Source organism: Canis lupus, chromosome 1 (genome assembly GCF_048164855.1).
Source record: "Canis lupus baileyi chromosome 1, mCanLup2.hap1, whole genome shotgun sequence".
Taxonomy (NCBI): domain Eukaryota; kingdom Metazoa; phylum Chordata; class Mammalia; order Carnivora; family Canidae; genus Canis; species Canis lupus.
In genome coordinates this window covers 74,335,476-74,360,467 of record NC_132838.1, presented here as the reverse complement: position 1 = coordinate 74,360,467, position 24,992 = coordinate 74,335,476, and the positions used below count along the sequence as shown (strand labels likewise).

Genomic DNA, 24,992 nt, shown 5'->3' with positions numbered 1-24,992 from the left:
TCTAGGATTTTGATGGAATCTTGTCTCACATTTAGATCTTTCATCCATTTTGAGTTTATCTTTGTGTATGGTGAAAGAGAGTGGTCTAGTTTCATTCTTCTACATGTGGATGTCCAATTTTCCCAGCACCATTTATTGAAGATGCTGTCTTTCTTCCAATGGATAGTCTTTCCTCCTTTATCGAATATTAGTTGACCATAAAGTTCAGGGTCCACTTCTGGGTTCTCTATTCTGTTCCATTGATCTATGTGTCTGCTTTTGTGCCAGTACCACACTGTCTTGATGACCACAGCTTTGTAGTACAACCTGAAATCTGGCATTGTAATGCCCCCAGCTATGGTTTTCTTTTTTAAAATTCCCCTGGCTATTCGGGGTCTTTTCTGATTCCACACAAATCTTAAAATAATTTGATCACCGCCTTTAAACTGGTTAATGTACATAATGAATCATGGTGTGGGGTGTGGATATGGTATCCTATTTCTCCACATCAAATGGGATACTTCTTTGGTTTAGTACATAGAATAATCCTTCTAAAACATAAGCATTCAATTCATTCCCCTGCTCACAATGGTCTCCTTACTCAGGATAAAATTCTGAGTAAGTCCTTTCCGGGCCTTAGAAAGAAGCTAGGTAATCTGGCCCTCTGCCACTTCTCTGTCCCATCTTCTCAATACATCCTACTGGCCAGAGTGCTACTCCCTCTGCTTTGAAGGCTCCTTTCCTAATAATCATGGAGCCACACTCCCTGGCTGGCTTGTGCTTTTACTGCTCTGAGAAATCTTCGGCTACCTGCAGGCTTTAAAGATTTTTCTCCTGTTTTCTTCTGGAAATTTGATAATTTTAACTTCTACATTTAAGTCTTTGATCTGTTTTGAGTTAATTTTGGGGTATGTTGTGAGGTAAAGGATTGAGGTTCATTTTTTTCCTTTGTATCTAGTTTTTCCAGAATCAACTGCTGAAGAGACATTCCCCCAATGAAATGCTTAGGCACTTTTGTTGAAAACAATATCAATGCTTTCATCCCACAGACTTGGTATGTCTCTACATTTACTTATATTATTTAATTTTCCCAGCAGTTTCTAGTTTTCAGGTTAGAGGTCTTGCACATCTTTTGTTAAATTTGTTCTTAATTAGTACACATTTTCAAGCAGCACTGTTAATGGAAATTTTCAAAACCATTTTTAAATGTTGCTAATATATAAAAATATAATATTGGGGGTATATAATCTTTATATTCTACACTCATACTGAATTTACTAGTTAGCTCCAGGAGTGGTTTTATAGTTTTCTGAGGATTTTCTATGAACCATCATGTCACCCACAATAGAGAAACTTCTACTTCTTCCTTTCAGGTTTTTATGACATTTTCTTTTCTTTCCTTATTGTAATGACCAGGACTTCCTATAAATGTTGGAAAGCAATAGTGTGTGTGTGTGTGTGTGGGGGGGGGGTACATCCTTTTTTGTCCACAATGGTACGGGTAAAATGTCCGGATTCCAACATTAAGGAAGATGTTAACTATAGGCGTTTTTCACAGACACGCATTTTCAGATTGAGAAATTCCTTTCTATTCCTAGTTTATACAGATTTTTTGTTTTGTTTTGTTTTGTTTTAAATCATTAAATGAATGTTGAATTTTATCAAGTGAGTTTTTTTCCTACATCTACTGATGATCACATGGCTTTTTTCCTTTATTTTTGTATACTTCCAAGTTGATTAGTTAATATTTTGCTAAGGGCTTCAGTGTCCACATTCATGAGGGATATTGATATATAATAGCTTTCTTTTGCCTGTATCTAGTTTTGATATCAGGATAATGCTGGCCTTTTATTTCCCTTCTATTTTCTGAAAGAGCTTATGTAGTTGGCATTATTTCTTCCTTAAATGTTGATAGAATTCACCAGTAAAGCCATTTGGGCCTGGTGTTTCCTTCACTGGAAGGTCTTTAATTACAAACTCAATTTCTTCAGTGAAAAAAGGGCCACTCAGGTTATTTTTTTTTTTCTTGAATGCTCTTTTTGTATTTATTCTTATATGTATAGGTCTCTTTGATCAAGGTTTTCTAATTTATTGACATAAAGTTGTTTATAATATTCTCTTACTCTTTTAGTCTGTAAGATCTGGATAACCCTCCTTCATTCCTAATATTGTGTTCTCTCTTCTCTTCTCATGAATCTATCAGGGATTTTTCAATATTACTGATCAAACAGTTGGCCTTGTTAATTTTCTCTGTGTTAGTCTATCTTCTCTTTGTTGATTTTGCCCTTATCTTTATCATTCCCTTTAAGAACTTTCTTTGGGTTTGGGACACCGGGTGGCTCAGTCAGTTGACATAATTCACAAAAACTGCTATATTTTATATGTATATATATTTAAGGTATATAATCTGATGATTTGATATCTATATACATTGTGTGAAATGATTAATTACTGGTTTCTGCTGAGTAGTTTGCCATCATTCAAATCATTGTTCATTTATGGAAGGTTTTTTCTGGCTGCTTTTAAGTTTTGCTCTTTTTATTTTTGGTTTTGACTATCATGTGCTCCCCATGCCTCTCTTTGAATTTATCTTGTTTGAAGTTTCTTCACCTTACTCTATAAATTTGTCTTTTATCAAATATGGGAAGTTTCTGACTTTTTATTTTTTTTCCTGTCCCATTCTTATTCCTCTCCTTCGGGGACTCAAATTACCTATAGGTTACATTTTTTCTTTCTTTCTTTTTTTTTTTTGAAATTGTACCTAAGTCCCTGAGGTTGTTATTTTTTTCAAACATTTTTCTTTTTCTTCTTCAGATTTCTACTCATCTGTTTTCACCTTCACTGGCTCCAATGTCACCTCCATTGTTATGTCACCCAGTAAATTTTTTATTTAAAAATAACATATTTTTTCACTTCTAAAATTTCCACTTGTTTCTCTACATTTTCTGTTTCTCTAGCTGATACTTCCTATCTCTTCATTCATTGCAAGTATATTTCTTTTATCTCATAGGGTATACTTATAATAACTGCTTTAAAGTCTTTCAGAGTTCCCACATCTAGGTCATCTTGGGTTTGGCAACCGGATTTCTTTTCCCTTTTCCCTTGAGAGTGGGTCCAGTCCTCCTACATTGAGTAATTTTAGACTGCATTCTGCATACTGTGATACCATACTGCGAAAATTCTAGATTCTTTATGTTATTCCAAAACATGTTGATACTTTTGTAGGTAATTAACTTGGCTACACAAGCTGCACACTATCTCATCTCCCAGATAGCAATTCTGACCTCAGTTCATTTTTTTTTTAAGCCTTAGCCTTAAGCCTGTTTTTAGTCTGCTTCACATGTCTTATGGATGTGTCATTAATTTTGGAAAATTCTGTCATTATTCCAGATTATTTCTTCTGTTTCTTTCTCTTTCTTCTTCTGATACTCCCATAATTCATAAATTATAAACCTTAGTAACTGTCCTGCAGTTCTTAGGTATTTTTTTTTTCATTTTTCTCCCCTTTATACTTTTCAGTTTGGGAAGTTTCTATTGGAGAAAGCACGATCCTTTCCCCATCTGTGTCTAGTCTACTGATGAATCTGTCAAAGGCATGCTTCATATATATTATAGATTTTATTTCTATTTCCTTTTGATTCTTTCTTGGAGCTTCCATCTCTCAACTTGTATTACCCATCTGTTCTTGCAGGTTGTCCATTTTTTTCTGTTCAAGCCCTTAGCATATTAATCTTAGTTGTTTTAATTTCCAGGTCTGATCATTCCAATGCTTGCTCGATCTCTCCAAGCTACATTCTTTTTGCCTCTTAGTATGACTTGTAATTTTCTTGTTGAAAGCTGAGTATTATACTCAGTAAAAGGAACTGACAGACAAGCATCTAATGTGAGGTTTTATTGTGCTAGGAGTTAGGCCATGTTTATGGATTGTTGTAGTGGTAGATGTTAAGAGGCTAACACTTTCTGTGATGTCCTTGTTTTTGTTTTACTTGTTGTCCTTGGGTTTCCCAAGAGATTTCTTCTGAAATCAGGTCTTTCCATTGTAATCCCATTTTATGCACGAGCCCTAAAAATGTGGTAAATTCTGGGGGGAGGGGAAATACTCTACAGTGTTATGACCAGGTCTCAGCCTTTTAGTGAGCCTGCAGCATGAAGCTGTGAGCTTGCAAAGTGCTTTTCCATCCTCCCCACTTGAGGTAAGACAGGAAGGCTCAGGAAAGGGGATGGAGTGGGTATTTTTCTTTTCCTCAGGCCAGTTAGGCCCTGGTAAAAAAAAAAAAGTTTCCCTTGAAGGCACGCTTTTGTTTAGGAGAACAGCATGCCCTGGGCATACTTCAAAATGGTGTCTTTTTCTCTCACCCTGCTTGAAAGCACAGGGGTGTAGAGGGTGGGTTTCCTGGGGCTAGCACCTTTGAAGTTGTTGGGAGGTTCCCTAAGACTGGGGCCCCTGCTATTTTTCACTTGCAGGCTTGTCCAGACTGAGTCTCCAGAACCACAGTCTAAGCCCTCCTACCCTGGTATTGGCTCTGTTCCTGGGCTTCTGCTCTAGCAAGTTATAATCTGCTGTATTCACTTATCTCTCCAATTTTGGGGGCAGTGGCTTTCCCTGTGACCTTAATTCTTTGATGGATCTAAGAAGAGTCATTGATTTTCAGTTTGTTCAGTTTTTTTCTTCTTTGTGTGAAGACAGAGTGATGATCTCCTAGCCTTTTCCATGACAATTGGACTGGTTCAGGAGTTAGAGATGTGCTAAGTATACACACAGAGTTAAGGGTTCCACTTCTCAATATCTTTCCTCCCTGGGTTTGACCCTTTTATCTGGTGGTCCTAGTTCCTCTGGGCAGAGAGAGAGCTGGCTTTACTATCGGAGGGGTGTGCCTTCAGGGGAAAAACCACAGAAGAGCAGAAACTTGCTCTCTGTTGGCCACTTGCTCCAAAGTTGGACTTCTCTCCAAAGTCTGCTTGTGCTCGTTCAGTCTCCAGAGCTTTCATGTTGTTTATGGATCACCTGGTTAGGAGGTCGTGCCTCAATATCAAAAGTAGAACTTGACTCTCTATTAAGGGGGAAAAGAACTACATTTGTTCTCCTACCTTGGTTCGGGAGCTCTACATTCATGATCTCATTTCATAATTTTCCCCAGATGAGGACTCCGAGGTGCAGACAAAATAAATAACTTGCTGAAGGTCACAAGGATATGTTTAAGTGAAAAAATCTGGAGGAACTGTAGGGCTAGAAAACCTTAAATTACTCTTCTCTCTACTGTATTACCTGGCGTCCCTCATGGGTAAATGACTGCTAAAGAGAAATCTATATAATCCAAAATAATACAGATTCCAAATAGTAACTACTAGGAGACTAGTAAACTACTGTTGTAGGGGATAAAAGATGCTGAGAAGACAGGGTTAAACCTCTTTATCAGTCACAACTCATATGATTGACTTTCAGTCAAATAAAAGTCTGGTAACAATTCATGAGAGTAAAAGGTCAGTGAGGGCAAGCCTCTGACATGGAATAGGTCTGCGTAGGTTAGGAGAGAATGGCTCAGGAATTTCTGGAGAGACAGACTAGGTAGGATACAGAGGCATTAAATCCTAAACTTCTTGCCTGGGAATTTTGTTTTATTCATCTGTGTATTCCCCTCCTGCCAAAGTACAATGAGAAAACATACACCAGCGCTTTAAAGATTTTTGAAGGAATTAACAGTTTGTATACTTTTATAAACATAATTTTGAACTCTTCAATGGGTCTTCTATAGAAATAATGATATAAAATTTCTGGCACCAATAAGGTACTGAATTTAATTTATTTTCCCGCCTTGCTTTACATTTCTGACTCTAGCAGAATCCTCTAGCATTGGTAAGATTTTAGCATTGATCCCTGATTAGTTTAAAACAGCAAAAACTAGATCATTTTGGTTAAGGCAGTAGAATGTACCTTCTTGATCACAGAATTGAATATTTTTGGCCACCACATACCTGTTTCTGTCATTAAATCTTAAATGAACAAATGGTATAATCAAAAGCAAATTCAATGTCACTTTGGAGAATAACCAGTGTCACTGCCTAGAATACACCAGCCATAGAATAGGGTATTCATATCACTGTTCTTAGGCGAATCCTGAGGAGAATCACTTCACCAGAATAGAAACATCTTTTCCTGTATCCTCACATAGTGACAGGTGACTACTCAGAGGTGACCAGGACTTCAGAAAGGGCAGATCTCACTAACACAACAGTGAGTATGGGAACACATACAATGTGTCTAAGGGCCCTCTTGGATGCAGGAGTCTACTGGTTTGATTCTATCCTAAACTCCTGTCTTTATTAAAGTGAAAGGAAAACCTTAAAGATCTTCACAAGTTCCCCTTTGGGTCTGATGGAAAGGGTTATCAGCTAAGGGCTGACTCTGTTCTCTCTTCTCTCCACGAGGAGAGCAGAGCGAGGGGAGAGGTTTAGCAGACACCTGCTGGGACCCTGCATTATTTCATTTCAGTACCAAAAGCACAAAGAGAGTGGCCTTCAGGCCAGTGAGATGTACAGTGGACTATGATTCCTCTGCCAGGGCAGAGTTCACAAAGGGCTTATTCTCCTTTAGTTTTTGTTCCTAGGACCCAGTAGATAAAGGTCTTTGATCAATTCTCAATATACTAAGTACAAAGAAAAAATTTTTTCCTATAGTCATATATTTTTGATATGTACCCCTAGTTAAGAGTTACTGCTATAGAACATCTCCTCCTTAAATAATGGGAATTCTACATACAGTAATAAGAAAGGTAAGGTTACCAAATATGTCCAAATAAGCTTTTCACCAACACTTATACAGTAAGTGTTCATATAAGATTTTTATCAAAATAAATACCTAGGATTTAAAAGTGAAGTTTCCAAGAGGATGAGAAGAGTATCATTTTGACTTTGAGATGGAGACTTCCTCAATCCCACTATTTGACTAAACCAACTTTAATTTATGCAGAAAAAAAATAGTGGTCACATTACTGAATTCTAAATCATCTTAAACATCAAAATATTCAAGAGGCGATGACAATATTCTGCATCATACAGTGTAACTAACAATCTCAATACTTCTATTTTCTTTGGTTTTGCAGGGAATAGAGAATGCAGAGAGCTAAAAGACTAGAAACAGGAAGTTACAGAACCAATGCAGTCTATCTGGAGGTGATCTGTAAATTTAAGTATTAGTTATACCAAAAGGAAGCATGTACCAAAGGATACATTTAATTTAGGTTCACATCTTCTTGTTTTAAACCCTCAGGATCATAGGAATTTTGCAAATTAAGAGCTTTTTCAGTTTAGAAAAATAATCCTATCCCTAGAGTATCCCAAAAGTGTATGCCAGCATTTTGTAGTCAAATACACTAATATTTCAGCAGTGAGAGGCATGAATATTCACATTAGTAGGATAAATAAATTCATGTCCATTCTGATTAGGTTTCTAGATTTTGAAATTACACATAAACAATTATGGCCCTGAAATAAAATCAATATCAGATATATAAGCAAAAAAGGTTTTATACCCATGATCCTAGGTAAACAGGCAGAAGGGGTTCTTTCCTCTGTTGAAGAAAGAAAATGGCCATCAGGGCAAACACATAAGGTGGCAAGCCTCCTTCTTCAGGGTGATCTATACTGCAAAGCTACAAATAAGAGAAAAAAGTAAGTATTATTTTGTACCAACCTATCATTTACACAATTTGGTCTAAAATGTAAAACACCAGTGACCAAAAATAAGACTTTCTTAAACTTCTGGAGCAACCACATATTTGTGATGCTGAGTGGCAACCTCAATTTCAAAGTTTTCATCTTGTTAACTAAACTAGTATTTGTTCTTTTTTCTTTCTTTCTTTCTTTCTTTCTTTCTTTCTTTCTTTCTTTCTTTTCTTTCTTTTCTTTTCTTTTCTTTTCTTTTCTTTTCTTTTCTTTTCTTTTCTTTTCTTTTCTGATATCCACGTCAAATCTGCTCACTTGGTTAAAAACGTTTGTTAGTGAAATAGAAATAATGATTCAATCCCAAGTGCAAACTAACTGGCTCTGCTCAGTTTAATGGTCCCCTCATCTGAACCTACTGCCTTGAAAATTCATGCTTTGCTCAGAAACATGACTGGGGAGAAAATGTAGGCAAACTCATTGGCACTAACCGGAATAACAATTTAAAAAGCATAGCCTACTTCATGATGAAGCAGGAAGCAACTTTTAAAGGACCGTATATTGTAATTATCAATTCACTCAGTAAAGAGAGGCGCAGTCCTTTGTTCATCCTAGGCCTGAGCAATAGGAACCACATATTGTTACTGCCATTTCTTAATCAGTAAATCTTTAGCTTTTCTCTATAAAGCACTCAGGCAGAATCTCAAGTTTATAATCATGATGGGACCTTAAGTTTTAAGGAAATACTAAACACTCTAACAAATACTAAAATATATTTAAAGCACATAGAAATGTAAGCATGACCAGAGACTGGCTTCCATTTTTGGAGTCTCTGCATACATGGTTGGAAATGGTATGAGAAACTTTATCTCAAACTTTCCTGTGCCTAACAAGCACTTGGGAAACTAGTTAGAATGTAAATTCTTGGGGCATGTCCTACATTTGACCCATAAATCTGATTTTTAATAAGCACTATAAATGACTTTGATCTTTTTAGCAATACTGTCCCAGTGAAATAGAGCGCTAAATTTTCTTTTCTGTAGACATTAAAATTTCTGTTCTAATACTCAGATGCCTACTCTCTTCCTGCCTATAAATACGCATCCAAACGTTTAAGATTAACCATGCAAAGATCGAGCACATTGTTTATGCATATGTAGAATGTGCTCATGCACTTAAAGAACTCAAACTTACCTTTGCCCAGTACCTAAAGGCAATCACCAAAGGAACCAGCTTTGATTCAAGTTTGCCAAGGGCAGTTAAATGGTTTGTCGTCAAACAAGCATTTTCATTTCCTGCACTCACTTTACAAAGAAGACCACTGGTATGGTAAGGGGTGAAGATGAAAAAGAAAAAGATAAAGAAGCATTAGACAGGTATCAGGTACCTTTTACACTGACAATAACTACTATGCACTGACAGTAAGTATCTTCAAAATGAAAATTAAAAACTCACTAAATCTTTATGGGTTATTTAGGTCACTGCACTAAGAAAAAGACGGTAGCTATTCTCTGAGCAAACTTTGTTTTTCAGAACTAAAATTCTGTATTTTCATACATTAAAACTATTTCTGGAGGGGGAATGAAAATTAGGAAAATACTGTAAAAAGTATCAAACGGGAGTAAGAATTTATCTTTGTAAAAGAGTGTTTTCCCAAGAGTTGGAGGAATCTGCCTAATGAAGAATCATTACAGCCTACAAACCACCCATTTACTGTGGTGATGATAATGCTTCCAGATGGAGGAAGAGACACATGGGGGAAGTCACACTAATTGTTATTCAGCACTGCTAAAAATGCTGCTAAAAAGGATGGCAAAGTAAGGTGGCTACAGCAAGTAACCATTCAATAAAGTTGTTTTTTGCTAGAATGAAATGGGTCAAAATGCTTCCTTCCTCTGCTCTTTCCTTTCAAATAATTTGATTCTTTTTAAAATAAAACACTTTCTCCTCTTGCATCAAATGCCCAAAGCATAGAGAGAATGCTACTAGTGAACCTGTGAAATTAACCACATAAAGAGCTTGTTATTCTAGAAATTGTGGACATTGGAATGTAATATAAAGTACATGTGCCCTTGGCAAGTTTCTATTTAATATATAAACAGCTTAAAGAATCGGAGACCTTTGCTTTTCTTTGCACACCACCACTGGCACCCTAGCATGGAAGTCTGCATCAACATCAATAAAAGACTCTGAGAAGAGAAGAAAAAATATTAAGTAGGTTAATTAAACTTCTGTTTAAAAGTAGAACTAGATAAAGCACAAGTTGTGACTTAATCTGGCCTTTTTGAAAGAGGATTACAAAATAAAACTCTGAGACGACTTGAGAAGGGAAACAGTATTATGTACAATAATCAAGTAACCACATGAATTTAAAACCCTTATTTTGGATAACTCATGTTTGATTAGAAATGACTACATTATTGAATCAGAATATTTAAGTGCTATGTAGATAAGGTAATTAGAAATGTGAATAGGATATATTCAAAAACAAAACTGCTACAAAAGCCACTAAAATATCTGGGCTTAAAATACATATTGACCAAAGTAAGAAGAAATATTTGAATTTGAAATATTTGAATCAACCCAAACAAGAAGGATGTGAAAGACTAATACCTGGGATGAGAATGTTTAATGAGGTGTATGGAGAACATAAAAAGTCTTTTGAGTCCTAAGCTGAACATTACTTTGGACAACTGATGACCCTAACCAGTAGCAAGCAATTGGTGATTTATTAATCAGGGTTGGGTCACACCCGTTTACTGACTGTAAGGTATTAATTTAAACCACAGAATGGTTTCTGTTTGGATATTACCCACAGAAATAATTAAAAGACACATGTCATTCTATTTTCAACATTTGACAAATTAAGATATCTAAATTATAGACAAAAGAAAAAATTAAGAGAAAAACGTGGGAAGAATATGGCCTTACCGCTATTCTTTAAACATTCTTGAACAAGTAAGAGAACATCTGGCTGAGACATCTAGGAAACAAATCAATAAATATATCACTAATCCATAAGGACTGTTGTTTCAATGAGAGAATAATATAGTAATTCAGTAATAATACAGTAATCTGAAATTATCCAAAGTCCTTTCCAAATTAGAAGGCACACTGCCGCCCCAGTAAATAAATTAATCATTATGCTATGTGCACACATCAGTCAGAGACAGAGATGAGTGCCAAATGAGGGCAAGAGACCTGTCACACAGTTAGCTCCTGGTTAATGAATTCCTGGGGTAATCATCAGCCTCTCTGCAAATCTCCAAGACGCGAAACTGTTAATGTCTCCTCTCATTCTATAAGACTACTTCAACAAACTGCTTGCTGGTCTCCACTTCAGCCTTGCCTCTCTCCAATCCTTGCTCCCTGTAGGAACTACAACCATATAACCTCATCAATCAGACCTAGTCATGACCCTCCTTAAAACCCTCAATGGCTTTCTACTGCCCTTAGGTCACAGCAAAACTCTTTCCCAAGGCCCACAGATCCTGCATGTTGGGCCCTCTGTCCTAATCTTAATGTTGCTTCTTTCTCTTGGTCCCTCCATCATGGCTATATAATCATCCATTCAGCTCCTTGAACAGGCCAAGCTCCACAGGGGATTTGTATGTTTGCAAACACTGCTCCCTCTGCCTGAAACACTCACCCTTTCACTTCCCTACTCCTTTTCATCGTTTAGAGCCTAGTGTCAATGTCATCGCTTCATGACCGCTGGATCTATACATCCCCTGTTCTTTTCTGTCACAGAACCTTGTTTTCCTGCATAGCTCTCATTATAATTAATCACATACATGTAATTACTTATCTTTTCCACTAAGTATGATTTAGATGAGGGAGGAATCCTAGCTGTTTTGTCTTCTGGGATCTAGGATAGTGCCTGGCATACAACATAGACTCAGTATTTGCCAAGTGAATAACAACACCAAAATGACTGCTGTGCTGATAAATTACTAATCAGAATTTAAGGTTAAAAGATGTGTAAACTCTACTGATCAGCTGGCCACAGAGCTGCAGCAGTCAGGGATGGCAAGGAATGAGAGGCTATACAACAGACACCTGGAGGTGATGCCCAGGAATGTTCTTTATTATTTTTAACTAGCAACCCAGGTAAATGGGTATAAACCACCAGTGGTTGAACAATCTCCCAGAGTACCTTCCAAATTCAAAATTCTGACTCATCCACATCTTTTTCAATCACATTTAAACCAGAAATCCAGGCTAGGTGTGGTTCTTCAAAAGCATAATTATTTTGACAAAGTAGGTGTATAAAAGTGGAAATTTAGGAACAAGTTGAGCTTTCAGGTCACAAATGTTTCCATGTCCAGACTGCTTAAAACCTGAAATCCTTTTCTGACACTGGAAAGTTGACTTTACCAAGATAATTTAATCCTCTCATGTTAACAGAACCTAAAAAGCCTCATTAGAGTCATATAGTTAGAATACCAGTATTTGAAGTAAGTATGAAAGATCTGCAGAGTAAAAGAAGTACAGAAATCTGTACAATATTAAAAGAAATGCTCTAAAATCAAAGGTAAGGACAGCGCTCTGAAAATTCCAACAGTTTGTACTTACAATGGCTGGAAATTGAATGTCGATGTTTACATCAGAATTTTTGAAACCCAATCTGCTACAGGATGACCCATATAATCTGAGAGAACAATCTGAAAAAAAATTAAGTCACAAATAAAATGAAATTTCTCCAAAGCCATAACAAAACACTGCTATTTCAGAAATGGAACCATCAATTAAATTTACGCATGAAAGTAAGACAGAATTCAAGTTTGGCATAAACAAATGAACAAGGAATGGTTGACTCTTTGCTCTTGTCTTCATTTTATCCTCTGTAACAGGGAAGGCTGTATTATCTGCAGTTTAGCTTGACAACTACTGTTTCATGTCAATTATAAAACACAGTTTTAAATAATTCTAATTTATTATTTTATATTTTGTGCAGAAAATTCTATTTGCAAGGATTTTTACAATGTGAAAGTCAAAAACAGATGCCTAACTTTACCTTATATTTATAAACCTGATCGTATACTAAAGAGTTAATACAAACATTTCACCTTTTAGAAAACATACACAGGTATAATATACTATAAAGATCATGTTTCAATAAAATAATCATAAAAATGACCTTCAGCATAAAGTTACTTTTCAGCATGATTATGAACAAAATAACCCTTAACATAATATATACTCTTAGGGAAACTTTTGAAAAGTAATCAAAATTTCACTGATATAACTTAAAATGCTAGGCAATAAGCAATTCATTCTTCAGAGGAAGACATACGTGTGTGTGTATATACTGTCTACATTTATTTATGGCATTTACCCCTCAATGTTTTCCTACTACTATGCCAAAAAATTATCTCCTTCCCGTCAGGGGATTTTGTGGGATTTTATAGGTTTGTTAAGTCAAGTGATTTCTTTGAGTTTAAGCAGTTTCCCATGACAAAGTACATTCAATTTTACAATGGAAATCTACAGCAAAAATCACTGATGTGAAAAATGTCTTTCTGGGAACTTGTCTACAATACAAAGGATGAGATACAGATAAAATGAAATGAAAAGATTCTTGCCTTTTATTTTTATGAAAGGTATACAAATATGAATACATGCTATATTAATGCTTTTCCAGTAGAACAAAGAGTTCTATGGGAGATATGGCAATAAATAGTGATTCTAACCTTAACTGTAGCTTAGAATCACTTGTGGAGCTTCCTAAAAAATAGTTTTCTGTGGCTCCACAGACATAACTTGGAAAATTAATCAACAGGACACAAACTCTATTATAAATAGTTTTCAGAGCTCATTTTAGGTGTTACAATTCCTTTTAAAAGTGGTTAAACAGAACCTTTTTTGGACAGATAACCTAGAAATGATTCGAATATACTTTTTATTTTAACTTAAAATATTGCGTCAATTTAGTTGGTAGCAAGGTAAACAAGAAGATAGACAAGGGTCCCACAGTGCCCCCATAGTAAGTACATGTCCAGGGTAATTGATAATGAAGACAGGTTTAATGACAGTGCATGTAAAAGTCTTTGTTACCTTGGGGGAAAGCCAGAAGAAACAAAAACACACAAAAAATTAAGAACTTCAGGACATGGCAAATCAATTTCTATTCGATGAAAATTACTACTGGTCAGAAAAATGCATGAGGCACTTTTAGGTAGCTAAAGAGAAAAACAAATCTAGAAAATACCTGGTAACTTGTGTTGGAACACATTTTCCATGATACGTTTAATTTCTAGTCTCTGTTCCAAGTTCTCATTGTGTAAGCCAAACTCCTGTACCACTTTGTCAATGGCAATACCAATTGCATTTATCTGGGAGGGTGTAGGCGGGGGTAACGTGGTGAGCAACTCTTCCTCTTGCTTCTCCTTTTAAGATCAATATTGAGATTAAAAATGACTCACACAGTTTTTACCTTCTACCATTCACTGAGACAACACCCTGTAGAATATTCTGGAATATTTTTCTTAGCTCTCCCTCTCACTTTAGCTATGTTAGTCTTCAGATCATCAAACATATATACTTCTTTATGCACATAAAGTGATAATAGAAGACAGGGATAAGGAAAAAATGCAGGGAAAGAACATTAAAAGCAGCAATGACAAATCACTTGCTTTATTATTATTGGCATAAGGGCATATACCGAGGTCCTATCAATGACTTCATTCACCCTGGTACTGTTCTTAAAGAAATTCACAAGACTGTCTGGCAAAACATGTCTGGCCAATGTAAAGTATTTTATTTATTTTTATTTATTTTTTATTTATTTTTTTTTAATTTTTATTTATTTATGATAGTCACACAGAGAGAGAGAGAGGCAGAGACACAGGCAGAGGGAGAAGCAGGCTCCATGCACCGGGAGTCCGATGTGGGATTCGATCCCGGGTCTCCAGGATCGCGCCCTGGGCCAAAGGCAGGGGCCAAACCGCTGCGCCACCCAGGGATCCCCCAATGTAAAGTATTTTAGCTAAAATAAATTCAGTAATATAAGTACTAAAGTTTTAATATCATAGCCTTAAAGAAAGGAAAGTCGTAAAGATGGCAAGTAAAAACAACTGACAGATTTGTTTGAGTAACATTAAACTTACCTTAATGTTTTTCTTGTGTCTCTTCTCTTTGATATGCTTATGGGCAAATGCAATGGATTCAATTAAAACATCACAAAGTTTGCAGGTGTACTTAGCTGTAGGGTAGTTTCTTGGTCGCTATAATTTAAAGAGATTTAGAGAGAGATACGTGTATCTTCCAAAATACAGGCAAACAGATATTAGCCAGAAATTATTTCCCCATCACTTCAAAAACTGTTAACATATTATTGTCACTTTTTACCACTATCCTAATAGTCATTTTTTGGAAGTGATTCTATTAAATCAAACTGAGTATCACTTTTAACTTGGTGCTTAAAAGATATCTGTGGTAGAGTACCTAATTCACCAAAGCACACGTTCCCAATTACTAGCATAGTTTAAACCAACACAAGGGTTTTAAGTAACAAATAAAAGACATTACCCTTTTTAGCCTGTCGATGAAGTCTCTTTTTAATCGCTCCTCTGCCTGCTGTAAGCCCAGGAGCTCCTTCGTTGAAAGCACAGACTCGTCTATCACGGGGCCTTCCAAGTCTCCGTCCTGCTCATTTTCCTCATTTCTAGTCCTACGTGGCTTCCGAGGTCTGGACCTCTGCTTCTTGTTTTCTTAAGTCAGGGGGAAAATATTATGGGCAATATTGAGCAATACCACTCTGACAAAAAATCAGACCGTACAATTTTATTCATATGTATTTATTCACTAAATAATGTGATAACCTGAATGACATCTGAACACAGCAAAAGGAAAGCTCTTCCATGGATAAAATGTGTGAATCCTCATTAACCACCTAATCTGGAAACATCAATCCATAGAAATCCTCTTTTGGGAACACTGGAAAAGAATTTGCTTCAACCATACAATGTGATTTTATCATTTCTTCCCAGTATACTCCTGAATATACTCAAACAATAGTAAAAATTATCCTCTGAAGGCAAGTGTACCTGTAATTCTAATATGTCATAATATACTATGTTAATGTATCTAATATATTCTTGTATACCTATATCTGTTATTCTAATGAAAACTATCCACATTTGCTTTCATTTTTTTTAAGTGAACAGAGCAAGATGGACAATATGATCTTCAAAGGACTAAGAAATCAACTACATTCTCATGTGGAATGAATATTCATCATTTAGTTGTAAATTTAGCTTTCAGGTAACGGGGCCCTCCCCCAACACCGATACAAGAAGTCTAAGCCAAAATTTTATTTCCTGAGGACAATTAGTTCCCATCTTATCCTTACTTTCATTTTAGTTTCTTTGAACAGTCTGCTCAATAAGCACATATCAAAGAAAAATGGTCATTAGTTGAAATAAGTTTTCTACAAGTACAGACTAATTCATTAAATTCTGTTAGTTCTCCAATCTTTATAACTAATAAACGGATCTCTTCCCTTTTAAACTTACAACTTTTCTACCTGTGTAACTGAAGATGTCTGTGGGACCTAGCTATTAAAATAAATTGTTTTAAATAGCTTTGATAACTTCAATCAAGCTCTGAAAATTACCCCTTCGGTAATACATATGGTCAAAATAAATCTCATTTCCCCAATTGTGATAAATGGTTTGAATAATATTTAAATGGCTTATCAAAAGTTAATCTTTCAAAACATAAACCTACTGAAAAGTCCTGCATGAGGCAATTCCCATGTCAAGTTTTCAGTGGAACTCACTCATTTCTTGGACAGCAGTTAGAATGAATCAGTGGACTGAAAAAAATTCCAAGCCAGAAAAAGGAGATAGGTATAAGATCTCTAATTTGCAAAAAGCTGTTGCCAACACCTCCAACGGGAAAGGAGTAAGCATTGTGCTCAAAGTACCATAAGATGAATATATAATGAAATTCTGTAAACAGCTTCTATAAGTGGTAATTAAAATAAAGTATTACGTCAAATAGTTTTTTTTTAAGCAATCAAAATGGACCAAACAAATAAAATACTAAAAGGTAAAGTAGTCCCTTGCAGAGAAAAATCAGTCTACTTTAATATTTGCTTTTTAACACTCTCCTATTCCCAATGAAATTATCACGATCTTTTAAGGACAGCACTCTTCACTGGCATCAACTTCTGAGATAAGCACTTCTTTTAACTTAAGAGGTGTGTCTGTGTTCATTTAATTTGCATATCTCTACAAGTTCTACCCTAAATAGTTATATCTGATTTCAGTGTTCATAGCAAGTTTCTTACTTTGGCAAATAATCATTAGGATTTACACTAATATGTGCAATATCCATTGAAAAGTCCATATTAGTTCACAAAACAATAACTGATGTGGAACCAAATCCCTTTTTTAACTGCTCTCTAATCACAAAAGCTTTTCATATAGCTGTCTGCTGTCGTCTTCCTGAGTGACTTCAGTTTCCCTCCAAAGAGCATGATTAACTCCTTTTTCTTTTTAAAGATTTCATTCTTAAGTAATCTCTACACACAACACGGGGCTCACTCTCACAACCCCAGAGATCAATAGTCACACGCTCCAGTGAGCCAACCAGGTGCCCCATTCCTTATTGTTTTTATAAAGAGAAGTGGATGACTGCAGAAATTCTGTGTGATGGCAATGACAGCAGCTGTCATTACTGAATATTTTTTATGCAACAGGTGCAATGCCAAGTACCTTATGTGCATTGCCTTGGTTAATACCTATAGTGATCCTCTCATAGATGCTCAGATTATTCCCACCGTACAGATGGGGAAAATGCCGGCCCAGGGAAAGAACTTGCTCAGAAACACATGACTAAGTCAAAGTAATGGGTTTTGAAATAAAGATAAAAAAGCATGGACGGAATTCTGAAATTCAGCCTTTTATCTAACAATATAGGAACTGGAAAGAACTTACTGAAATTCCCCTTTGTTGCATATCCATTCACATCTAGAATGGACCATGAGTTTCATAGGACTGCATGGTAAAGAGAGTCAAATATAATCTCATTGAAGGGAATCTTGAAAGACAACACAGGGTATTGCTAAAAAGTTCCCACAATTACATAGAGGAAGACTACCTGGCTCATTGCAGGTGTCTTGTAACATGAATTCTCTATATACAGTATTCCAAGTCTCCCATATTTTATTTGCACATGGCCCATTATTCCATTCACAAAGGACATGTGTATTTGAGTGGATATTTTCCAGCTAAGATCACTAATGGCATTGTCCCAAATACATTAAACTGGCAATCTAGGATATTTGAGGGATGAAGTACAGGGCGGTAACGTAGAACTGAAAAATAGAAAATAAGTATTAAAGAACAAAGCAACTCTAAGATAATTTTTACTATGTTTTCTCACATTATTTAATGAGACTCTTCCTTATTAAGACAGAATTCCAATTCAAGGAAAATTTCAGTCCCTTTAATGAGATCCTTTCAGGATCCTGAGTGCAGTGCAAAGTTTATATTTCAAATTGAATTTCTATCTACAGTAAGTAATTTTATATCAAAGTTTAAGATTTCCCTTATGAAGATTTTTTTCAAGTGCTAGAAGCTGAACAGTCCTTCATCTAGCAACTGTGAAAGCACACACTTATTTTTCATATAGTAAGAACAGAGGGGTTTTTGGATTGCCTCAATTAAAAGGACAGTAAAAATGTATGTACTTCCTTTTCAAAACCACTTAAAAGCAACTTTTTAAGCTGCTTTTCAGACTAAACAAGAATACATACATAAGAAGTCTTTGGTCTGTTAACAGTTCCTATTAATGTCTGCCTGGTTGCAAACTTTTATTCTATAAGCCTTTGTTTTTATAATGCTACTCAAGACCAACTTTTTCTTTTAAAAGACTATTGTTAACTGAATTAAGATATTCATGTCCTACCTGGACACAGTAATATAGAAATATTTAAATATTCACAAACTTTAAAAAAAAAAACATCAATCAAAAGCTGAGAAGTTATCAAAATGTGTTGGGTTCCCTCTGTCAGACTCAAGGTCCAGTGAGGCTGAGTTAATGACCAAAGAAGCATAGCACTCAATTTCAGTTCCACTTCCTCATCCACCACCCCACAAAAACAAGTCTCAATAAATTTAACCTCACCAAGCCACAGCTGCCTGCTTTGCAAAACTGTGATTCTGCCCTGATCACAACAGCACTACATCAGACAATTCCTTCACTTTCTAGCTTTAAGATTGATGAAGCCAAGATTTTCTCTCTCCTGGAATTCCTTTTTAACACCTCATTCTGTTTCTGCTATTTGATACAAGGCATTTTCTCTTGCTTTTCCCATCTTAAAAAATATAAAACAGCATTTTTCCTCTCATTTAATACTATCATAAAACCCCTTAAAGATAACAAATGCCGTTTTCTCTGCTAAGTATTCTAAATGTTCAGGTACGAGTTCAAATGCCTTACCAATAACATGCTTAAATGTAAACTGTGCACTGTGAGATAATGCAAAAGAAAAGGGCTTCTATAAGCCTTAAAGTGATGGCCAATTTGCCACCCATTCTATATGGTCACTAAAAAAGGTTTGCAGTCAATATATTTAAAAGCCCATTTTTCCAAGCATAATTTGCATTTTCAGACTAGTTTTACTTTTTTCCTTCATATTTATGTTTATTTCATTTCAGTAATTACTGTCCATTAGATAATTTTCCTGTTTATAGAAATCATTGCTACATGAAAAAAATCTATTCACCTTTTAGAAAAAGGTATAACCACCTTGGAGCTATTATTATCAAGCACAGAGGGCACTTAGAAATGGGTTTTGGTGCTACAGAAACTAAAAGGCAAAACTTTTATCTGTATTTCTGACTTTCAAAACTTAATGTGTCCCAGCCCTTTTACCATGCTCACTTTTCAGGAAAAAAAAAAAAAAAATCTGGGAGATTCATGCTCCAGCCAAAAGACATATAACCCTCTGTGACAGGAAATATATACAATCTATATTGTGTATTTACATTGAATAAATTTTTTTTAGCTTTATATTCTGTCATTTATATTATGGACACATTCACCATTCAAATACAAAATTACAATACATAATTTAGAATATACAAACATACCACTCAGAAAATATGATATAGTCCCCATGGGGAATATAATCACCCTCTTCTGTAAAAAGCATCAGTGGGAAACGTTTACTGACATAAAATGAGCCTCATAGCAACTTTTTAAAGGGACCAATACATACAATGTGTTGAAGTTGCCCAAATACCATGATTACAATTTTTAAAGTATTCACATTAAATAATAAGCAGGAACTATGAAAGATCAGAACTGGAATGCTGAAAATAATAAACCTCATTTGGATGAAAAAGACATTGCGACTTTGGGGTTGTAACTTGACAAGTTGGAACACATTACCAGGGCTTCCCGCTTCCATTTCTGACATGGTTTCTAGGCTTGTCAAGTCTTTATGAAATAGCCGTCTTACAGTTCTGCAGCCTCTTCCATCTTGCCACCTATATCCATCCTCACTTTCTTGAAAGGAGTCTTTTCTTGGTCGGTTTATAACAGGAATTCTAGGTCCAGGTTTGAATTCCCTCCAAGTGTCTGAATTACCAGCAAGTTCATCAGAGAGCCATCTCTTACTCTGATCTTTGTGGTTCTCATTCATCCAAGCAGGCTGACTGTAAATTGGGTTTTTAAACGCATAGGGATTGCTGGAAACAGCATATGGTCCTTTTCTGGGGGTATTCCCATAGTTCCCTGGTGTTATTTTTTTTTTTGGAAGGCCCTTTTCCATTTTACTGCTATGGCCTTTAGCATAATCATCCATTATTAAATAATCTTGTTGGGGGTGACCCCTTCTGAAATCCTCATCATCTATACTCCCTCGGTCTTTAGTGCGTTTCACAAAATAAGGTTTTGCAGCATCTCCCATGGTCTTTGACTTCAATTTTCTTACTCTGCACCTGAAAGAAGGCATTTTGGGAAATCATCAAACTATAACAAGATATCGTACCAAGCACATGAAATACCACACGTTTATTGTAGATGTTCAAAAGCCTACGGGAAACTGTTCCTTTCCTAATGTCCATCCCATTCTAATCATCGGCGCGTTATACTAGAAGTTGGGAGGCTCGAGTCCTATAATATTCCATGAAAATCAGTACGTACTACTTAGCATGACGATTACATCTGTGACTAAGGGAAGCTCCTTACAGTCTCGAGAACTGCAGCATTAAAAAATGTTACTCCCATGAAGTTGGTTGGCTTTACCTATAATCAAAAGCGCCTCTCCACAACACAAAACCAAAAACCCTCATCCCAAGCCTATGGTGTTAGAAAACTCCGGAAACGGTCTTAAAAAAAAAAAAAAAAAGTTGGCAATTACTTTTACGTGTTGTACAAAGTAACCGAAACTTTCTGTGAACGTCGCTCATCTCCTCGCCGCCCCACTTCTCTGTCCCTTCTGCGTCCTTCAGGGAAGGGTCTCGGCGCCCCGTCCCCAGCGTCCAGGGCTGCAGGGCACAGGCTGCAGGGGCCCGCGCCCCACCACAGGGCAGGGGCCCGCGCCCCAGCAGGGCTCCCCCCTCGGCTAAGGGCTGGGCTTCCCACCGGGAGACCACTCCAGCCACCCTCCTCCGTCCTCATCCTCTAGCCCCACACAAGTTCGGTTTGGTCGCGGACAGCATTTCTCCCTCTCCGACCCCGGCCTGATCGCCCCAGCCCCGATCTGCCTCAGTCTCCAGCCTTCGCGACCCGAGGCAGAGGAGGCGGCGGCGTCCCCGCACTCCCGGCCACGAAACCACCTCGGGGATCAGGAAGCAGGAAGTGACCTGCGTCCTCGATGGGGTTCCGGGGTCCCCCCGGCCGGCCAGGGGCCGGGCCCGAGCGCCTCCACCCAAGTCCCTCCTTCTCCGGCGTCCGCAGGGTCCGACACAAAGTGAAGGTGCGGACTCGAACCGAGAGCTCAGCGCCCGCCGGCCTGGGGGCTCCCGGGTCCGCGCAACCGGGGCGCGGAGGCCGGCGAGGGACGGAGCCAACGCTTCTCCCGGGCCGGGCCCGCCCTCTACTCCGGAGACCAGGGAACCCCCCGGAGGCCCACCGCGGAGGCGAGTCCGGGAGGGACGCGGGGAGAAGGCGCCCCGGAGCACTCACCACCTCCGCCGCGGTCCCCCGCCTCTTCCTGTCCCGGCCGGGCTCCCTCTCCGTGTTTTCCTTCGGCCCCACTTCCGGCGCTCAGCGCTGTCTCATTGTGCGCGATTAGGGGCCGGCGGTCCCCCGCCCGAGCGCTCCGCCGCGCACGCCGGAAACGCGCGCCGCGCCCGCAGGGCCGCCCGACGCCCCGCCCCCGCCCGACGCCCCGCCCCCTCCCGACGCCCCGCCCCCTGCCCCCCCACCCCCCCCGCCCCGCTGGCTTCCGCAGCCGCGCGCCGGCAGGGCGCTGGAGCCCGGTCTGCCCCGGGAACCCGCTCGGTCTCTCGTCTCCTCGCCGGGGCCGGCCTCGCCCAGGCCCCCGGTGACTCCGAGGCCTTGAAGGCCCCGGGGAGGCGCGAGGAGCACGCCTCTGGCTCTCCGCGGGGAGGCGCGGTGGGCTCGGACGCCGGGCGGCGCGGCCTTGCCCCAGGATGCCCAGGATGCCCTGGATGCCCAGGATGCCCTGGATGCCCTGGATGCCCTCGGGGGCGACCAGGGCGAGTGCGGCCTGGAGCTGGGCCTCAGGGCGCCCCCGCGGTTTTCCAAGTCCGAGTGACCTAAAGACCCAGCGAGGCCCTGCTTGCCTGCCCTCTGGAGACGTCGGAGTCTGAGCATCCGCCGTCCACCCACATCTCAGGGTGGCCCAGGCACAGGCCTGGACCTGTAGTTTCTTAGTTTCTGTACAGATTCGTTCACTCAACAAAACAAAACCGTGTTTTCAAGGATATGTGTCATCGCAAAGGATGATCCTGGAGAGTCATACTCGAATTTTTGAACGAAGGAGGCGCACCTGGAGCTTGCCAACAAACGACTTGGGGCTCCCTTTCTTTTCTTCTTTGGACCGTGTTACCTTCCTAGCTGTCTTGTTCTAAATGCTCTGAAAACCTCGAAAAATTAATAAAATCAAGGACCATTGAGAAAGTGTGACAGTCTTGTTTCTTGCGTTTTAAGAGCATTAAATTTAAATCCGTGAGTGTACGTGGAGCATTGGTCTTTATTAATGGACACATGCGTGCTGGGCGTAGCCAGGCTGTGTCCTGAGGGCTTTACAGATGCAACTCTAATCTTCACGACAAATCCTCTAGGAAAATATCATTATACCCGTTTTAAAGAAGGGGAAGTAGCATTTACCCTAAAGTAAATGGCACTGCTGGAAACCAAATTTTAGGGAAGCAGAGTCCATTATTCACTAGCATCTATACTAAAGGTGCTCTAAAGCACGTCGGTACCCCTCTTGTATAATGCCTTATCTGGATGCTTCAGTTCTGCACAGACTTGAGAATCAAGCCAATAATCTGTCTGACAGGCTAGACTGTGGTCTTAAATAGGCTCCAAAGGCAGTGTGGTGATACATGAATACATTTATATTATGGGACAGTGGCGTCACCACACCCAGCTGAGTAACTCTTAGACGCAAGAGCTGGTTGAGGAAAGTTGGCCTCGAGTGTCCAGAGTTCTACAGGATCAGTGGAGCATACATCTTTTTTGAGGTGTGTGTGTGTGTGTGTGTGTGTGTGTTTTAAGATTTTATTTATTCATTCATGAGAGACACCGAGAGAGAGGCAGAGATACAGGCAGAGGGAGAAGCAGGGTCCTCGTGGGGAGACCCATGCAGGACTCTATCCCAGGACCCTGGAATCATACCGTGATCCAAAAGTAGATGCTCAATCACTGATTCACCCAGGTGCCCCACATCTTTTTGAGTTTAAAATATTTTTTAATTATGTTTTCTTCAATGTGTTCCCCAATGCTCAACTGGCATTCTAAATTTGCTCTTAAGATTCATGTTGGGGTTAAATGAGTCTCTCTCAAATGTAATACTAATCAAAAGATATTGACAAGTAATATAGCTCTTTTTGTCCAAATTGTACTGCAATGGGGATTTGCATTGATCATGGGGACTCTTAAAACCCAATTGTAAAAGTTTGGTTTGATTTTTGTTTGGATGTCACTGGAGAGAATGCTGAGTTTCTCAGAACCTTTGTCATGAGCGTTTCAAGGTCTAGACATATTTCTAACATCAAGCAGAAATTGGGGACTGTCTGCTTCAGCTGGAGGTTAACATTGCTCCATATGTTAGATTGTATCTACTGTCTTCAACCACATGTTTGACATTGTGATACATCTTTTTTTTTTTTTTTATTTATGATAGTCACAGAGAGAGAGAAAGAGAGAGAGAGGCAGAGACACAGGCAGAGGGAGAAGCAGGCTCCATGCATCGGGAGCCCGATGTGGGATTCGATCCCCGGTCTCCAGGATCGTGCCCTGGGCCAAAGACAGGTGCCAAAACGCTGCGCCACCCAGGGATCCCGACATTGTGATACATCTTGACAAGTCTACCTTTAACATACCCAATGCCAGTGTTCTTTTTCTTTGTAGGGCCAAGTAATCTAAAGTTCAGGAGTTATATTCACAACTTTGTTAGCCAGTTTTTTTCCTCATGTGTTTTACCTACTTTGTTGAGGGAGCTATGTTGGCTCCTTGTTCAAATACTTCTGGAATCTAGTGTTGTCTCACCATCTCCACTACTTCCAATCTGCTAGTTACCATCTTTCCTTCACTGTATTACTGCAATCATCAACTGTCACTTGTGCCCTCCTTTATCTATACAAGATAGCCAAGAAAGTCATGTTAAAATCATCTAAGCTAGATTATGATTTCCCCCTCCAGATTCCTCAGTGCCTCCCCATTTTTCAGGAAGTAAAAGCCAAAGTCCATACAGTTACTACAGAGCCCCTCCCTTTACTTCTGATCTCACCCCTAATTCCTCTTAGCCCTTCATTCACTCCACCCCAGCCACACTACCTCTTTGCAGTTCTTTCCTCACACCAGGAAGGCTCTTGCCTCAGGAATTTACATTGGCCATTCCCTGTCTAATGCTTTTCCTCTCTTTGGAGTTTGAACTGCTCACACCCACATCTCCTTAGTATCTTCTCTCAAGGGTCATTTCTCAATGAGGCCTACTCTGACTGCCTATTTAAGTTACTACCCAACACCTTCTCCTCTGCCTTCCCAACTCCGTTCCCCTGATCTACGCTGTTTTTACATTTTTTTTTGTTTTTACATTTTTTAAAGATTATTTATTTATTTATTCATGAGACACACACACACAGAGAGAGAGAGAGAGAGAGAGAGAGAGAGAGAGAGGTAAAGACACAGGCAGAGGGAGA

General features: G+C 38.7%; 1 protein-coding gene across 7 annotated transcripts in view; it reads right to left on the bottom strand.

The window, feature by feature from the left end:
• TUT7 (terminal uridylyl transferase 7) overlaps nucleotides 1-21,922 on the bottom strand; it is a 64,214-nt gene extending 42,292 nt beyond the window's left edge. For 4 of the 7 annotated variants that reach the window (XM_072835515.1, XM_072835534.1, XM_072835524.1 and 1 more), the window contains exons 1-10: nucleotides 21,784-21,922; nucleotides 20,044-20,594; nucleotides 15,169-15,350; nucleotides 14,748-14,864; nucleotides 13,850-14,027; nucleotides 12,214-12,302; nucleotides 10,570-10,621; nucleotides 9,758-9,827; nucleotides 8,833-8,959; nucleotides 7,509-7,628 (exon numbers count right to left, since the gene is read on the bottom strand). In XM_072835515.1, the coding sequence (XP_072691616.1) occupies nucleotides 7,509-7,628; nucleotides 8,833-8,959; nucleotides 9,758-9,827; nucleotides 10,570-10,621; nucleotides 12,214-12,302; nucleotides 13,850-14,027; nucleotides 14,748-14,864; nucleotides 15,169-15,350; nucleotides 20,044-20,563 (1,455 nt within the window). In that variant the 5' untranslated portion in view covers nucleotides 20,564-20,594; nucleotides 21,784-21,922. Of the gene's footprint in view, nucleotides 1-7,508; nucleotides 7,629-8,832; nucleotides 8,960-9,757; nucleotides 9,828-10,569; nucleotides 10,622-12,213; nucleotides 12,303-13,849; nucleotides 14,028-14,747; nucleotides 14,865-15,168; nucleotides 15,351-20,043; nucleotides 20,595-21,016 lie in introns of all 7 variants that reach the window. The other 3 variants (XM_072835540.1, XM_072835509.1, XM_072835502.1) reach the window with 3 other exon arrangements.
• Between the last annotated feature and the right edge of the window lie 3,070 nt (nucleotides 21,923-24,992).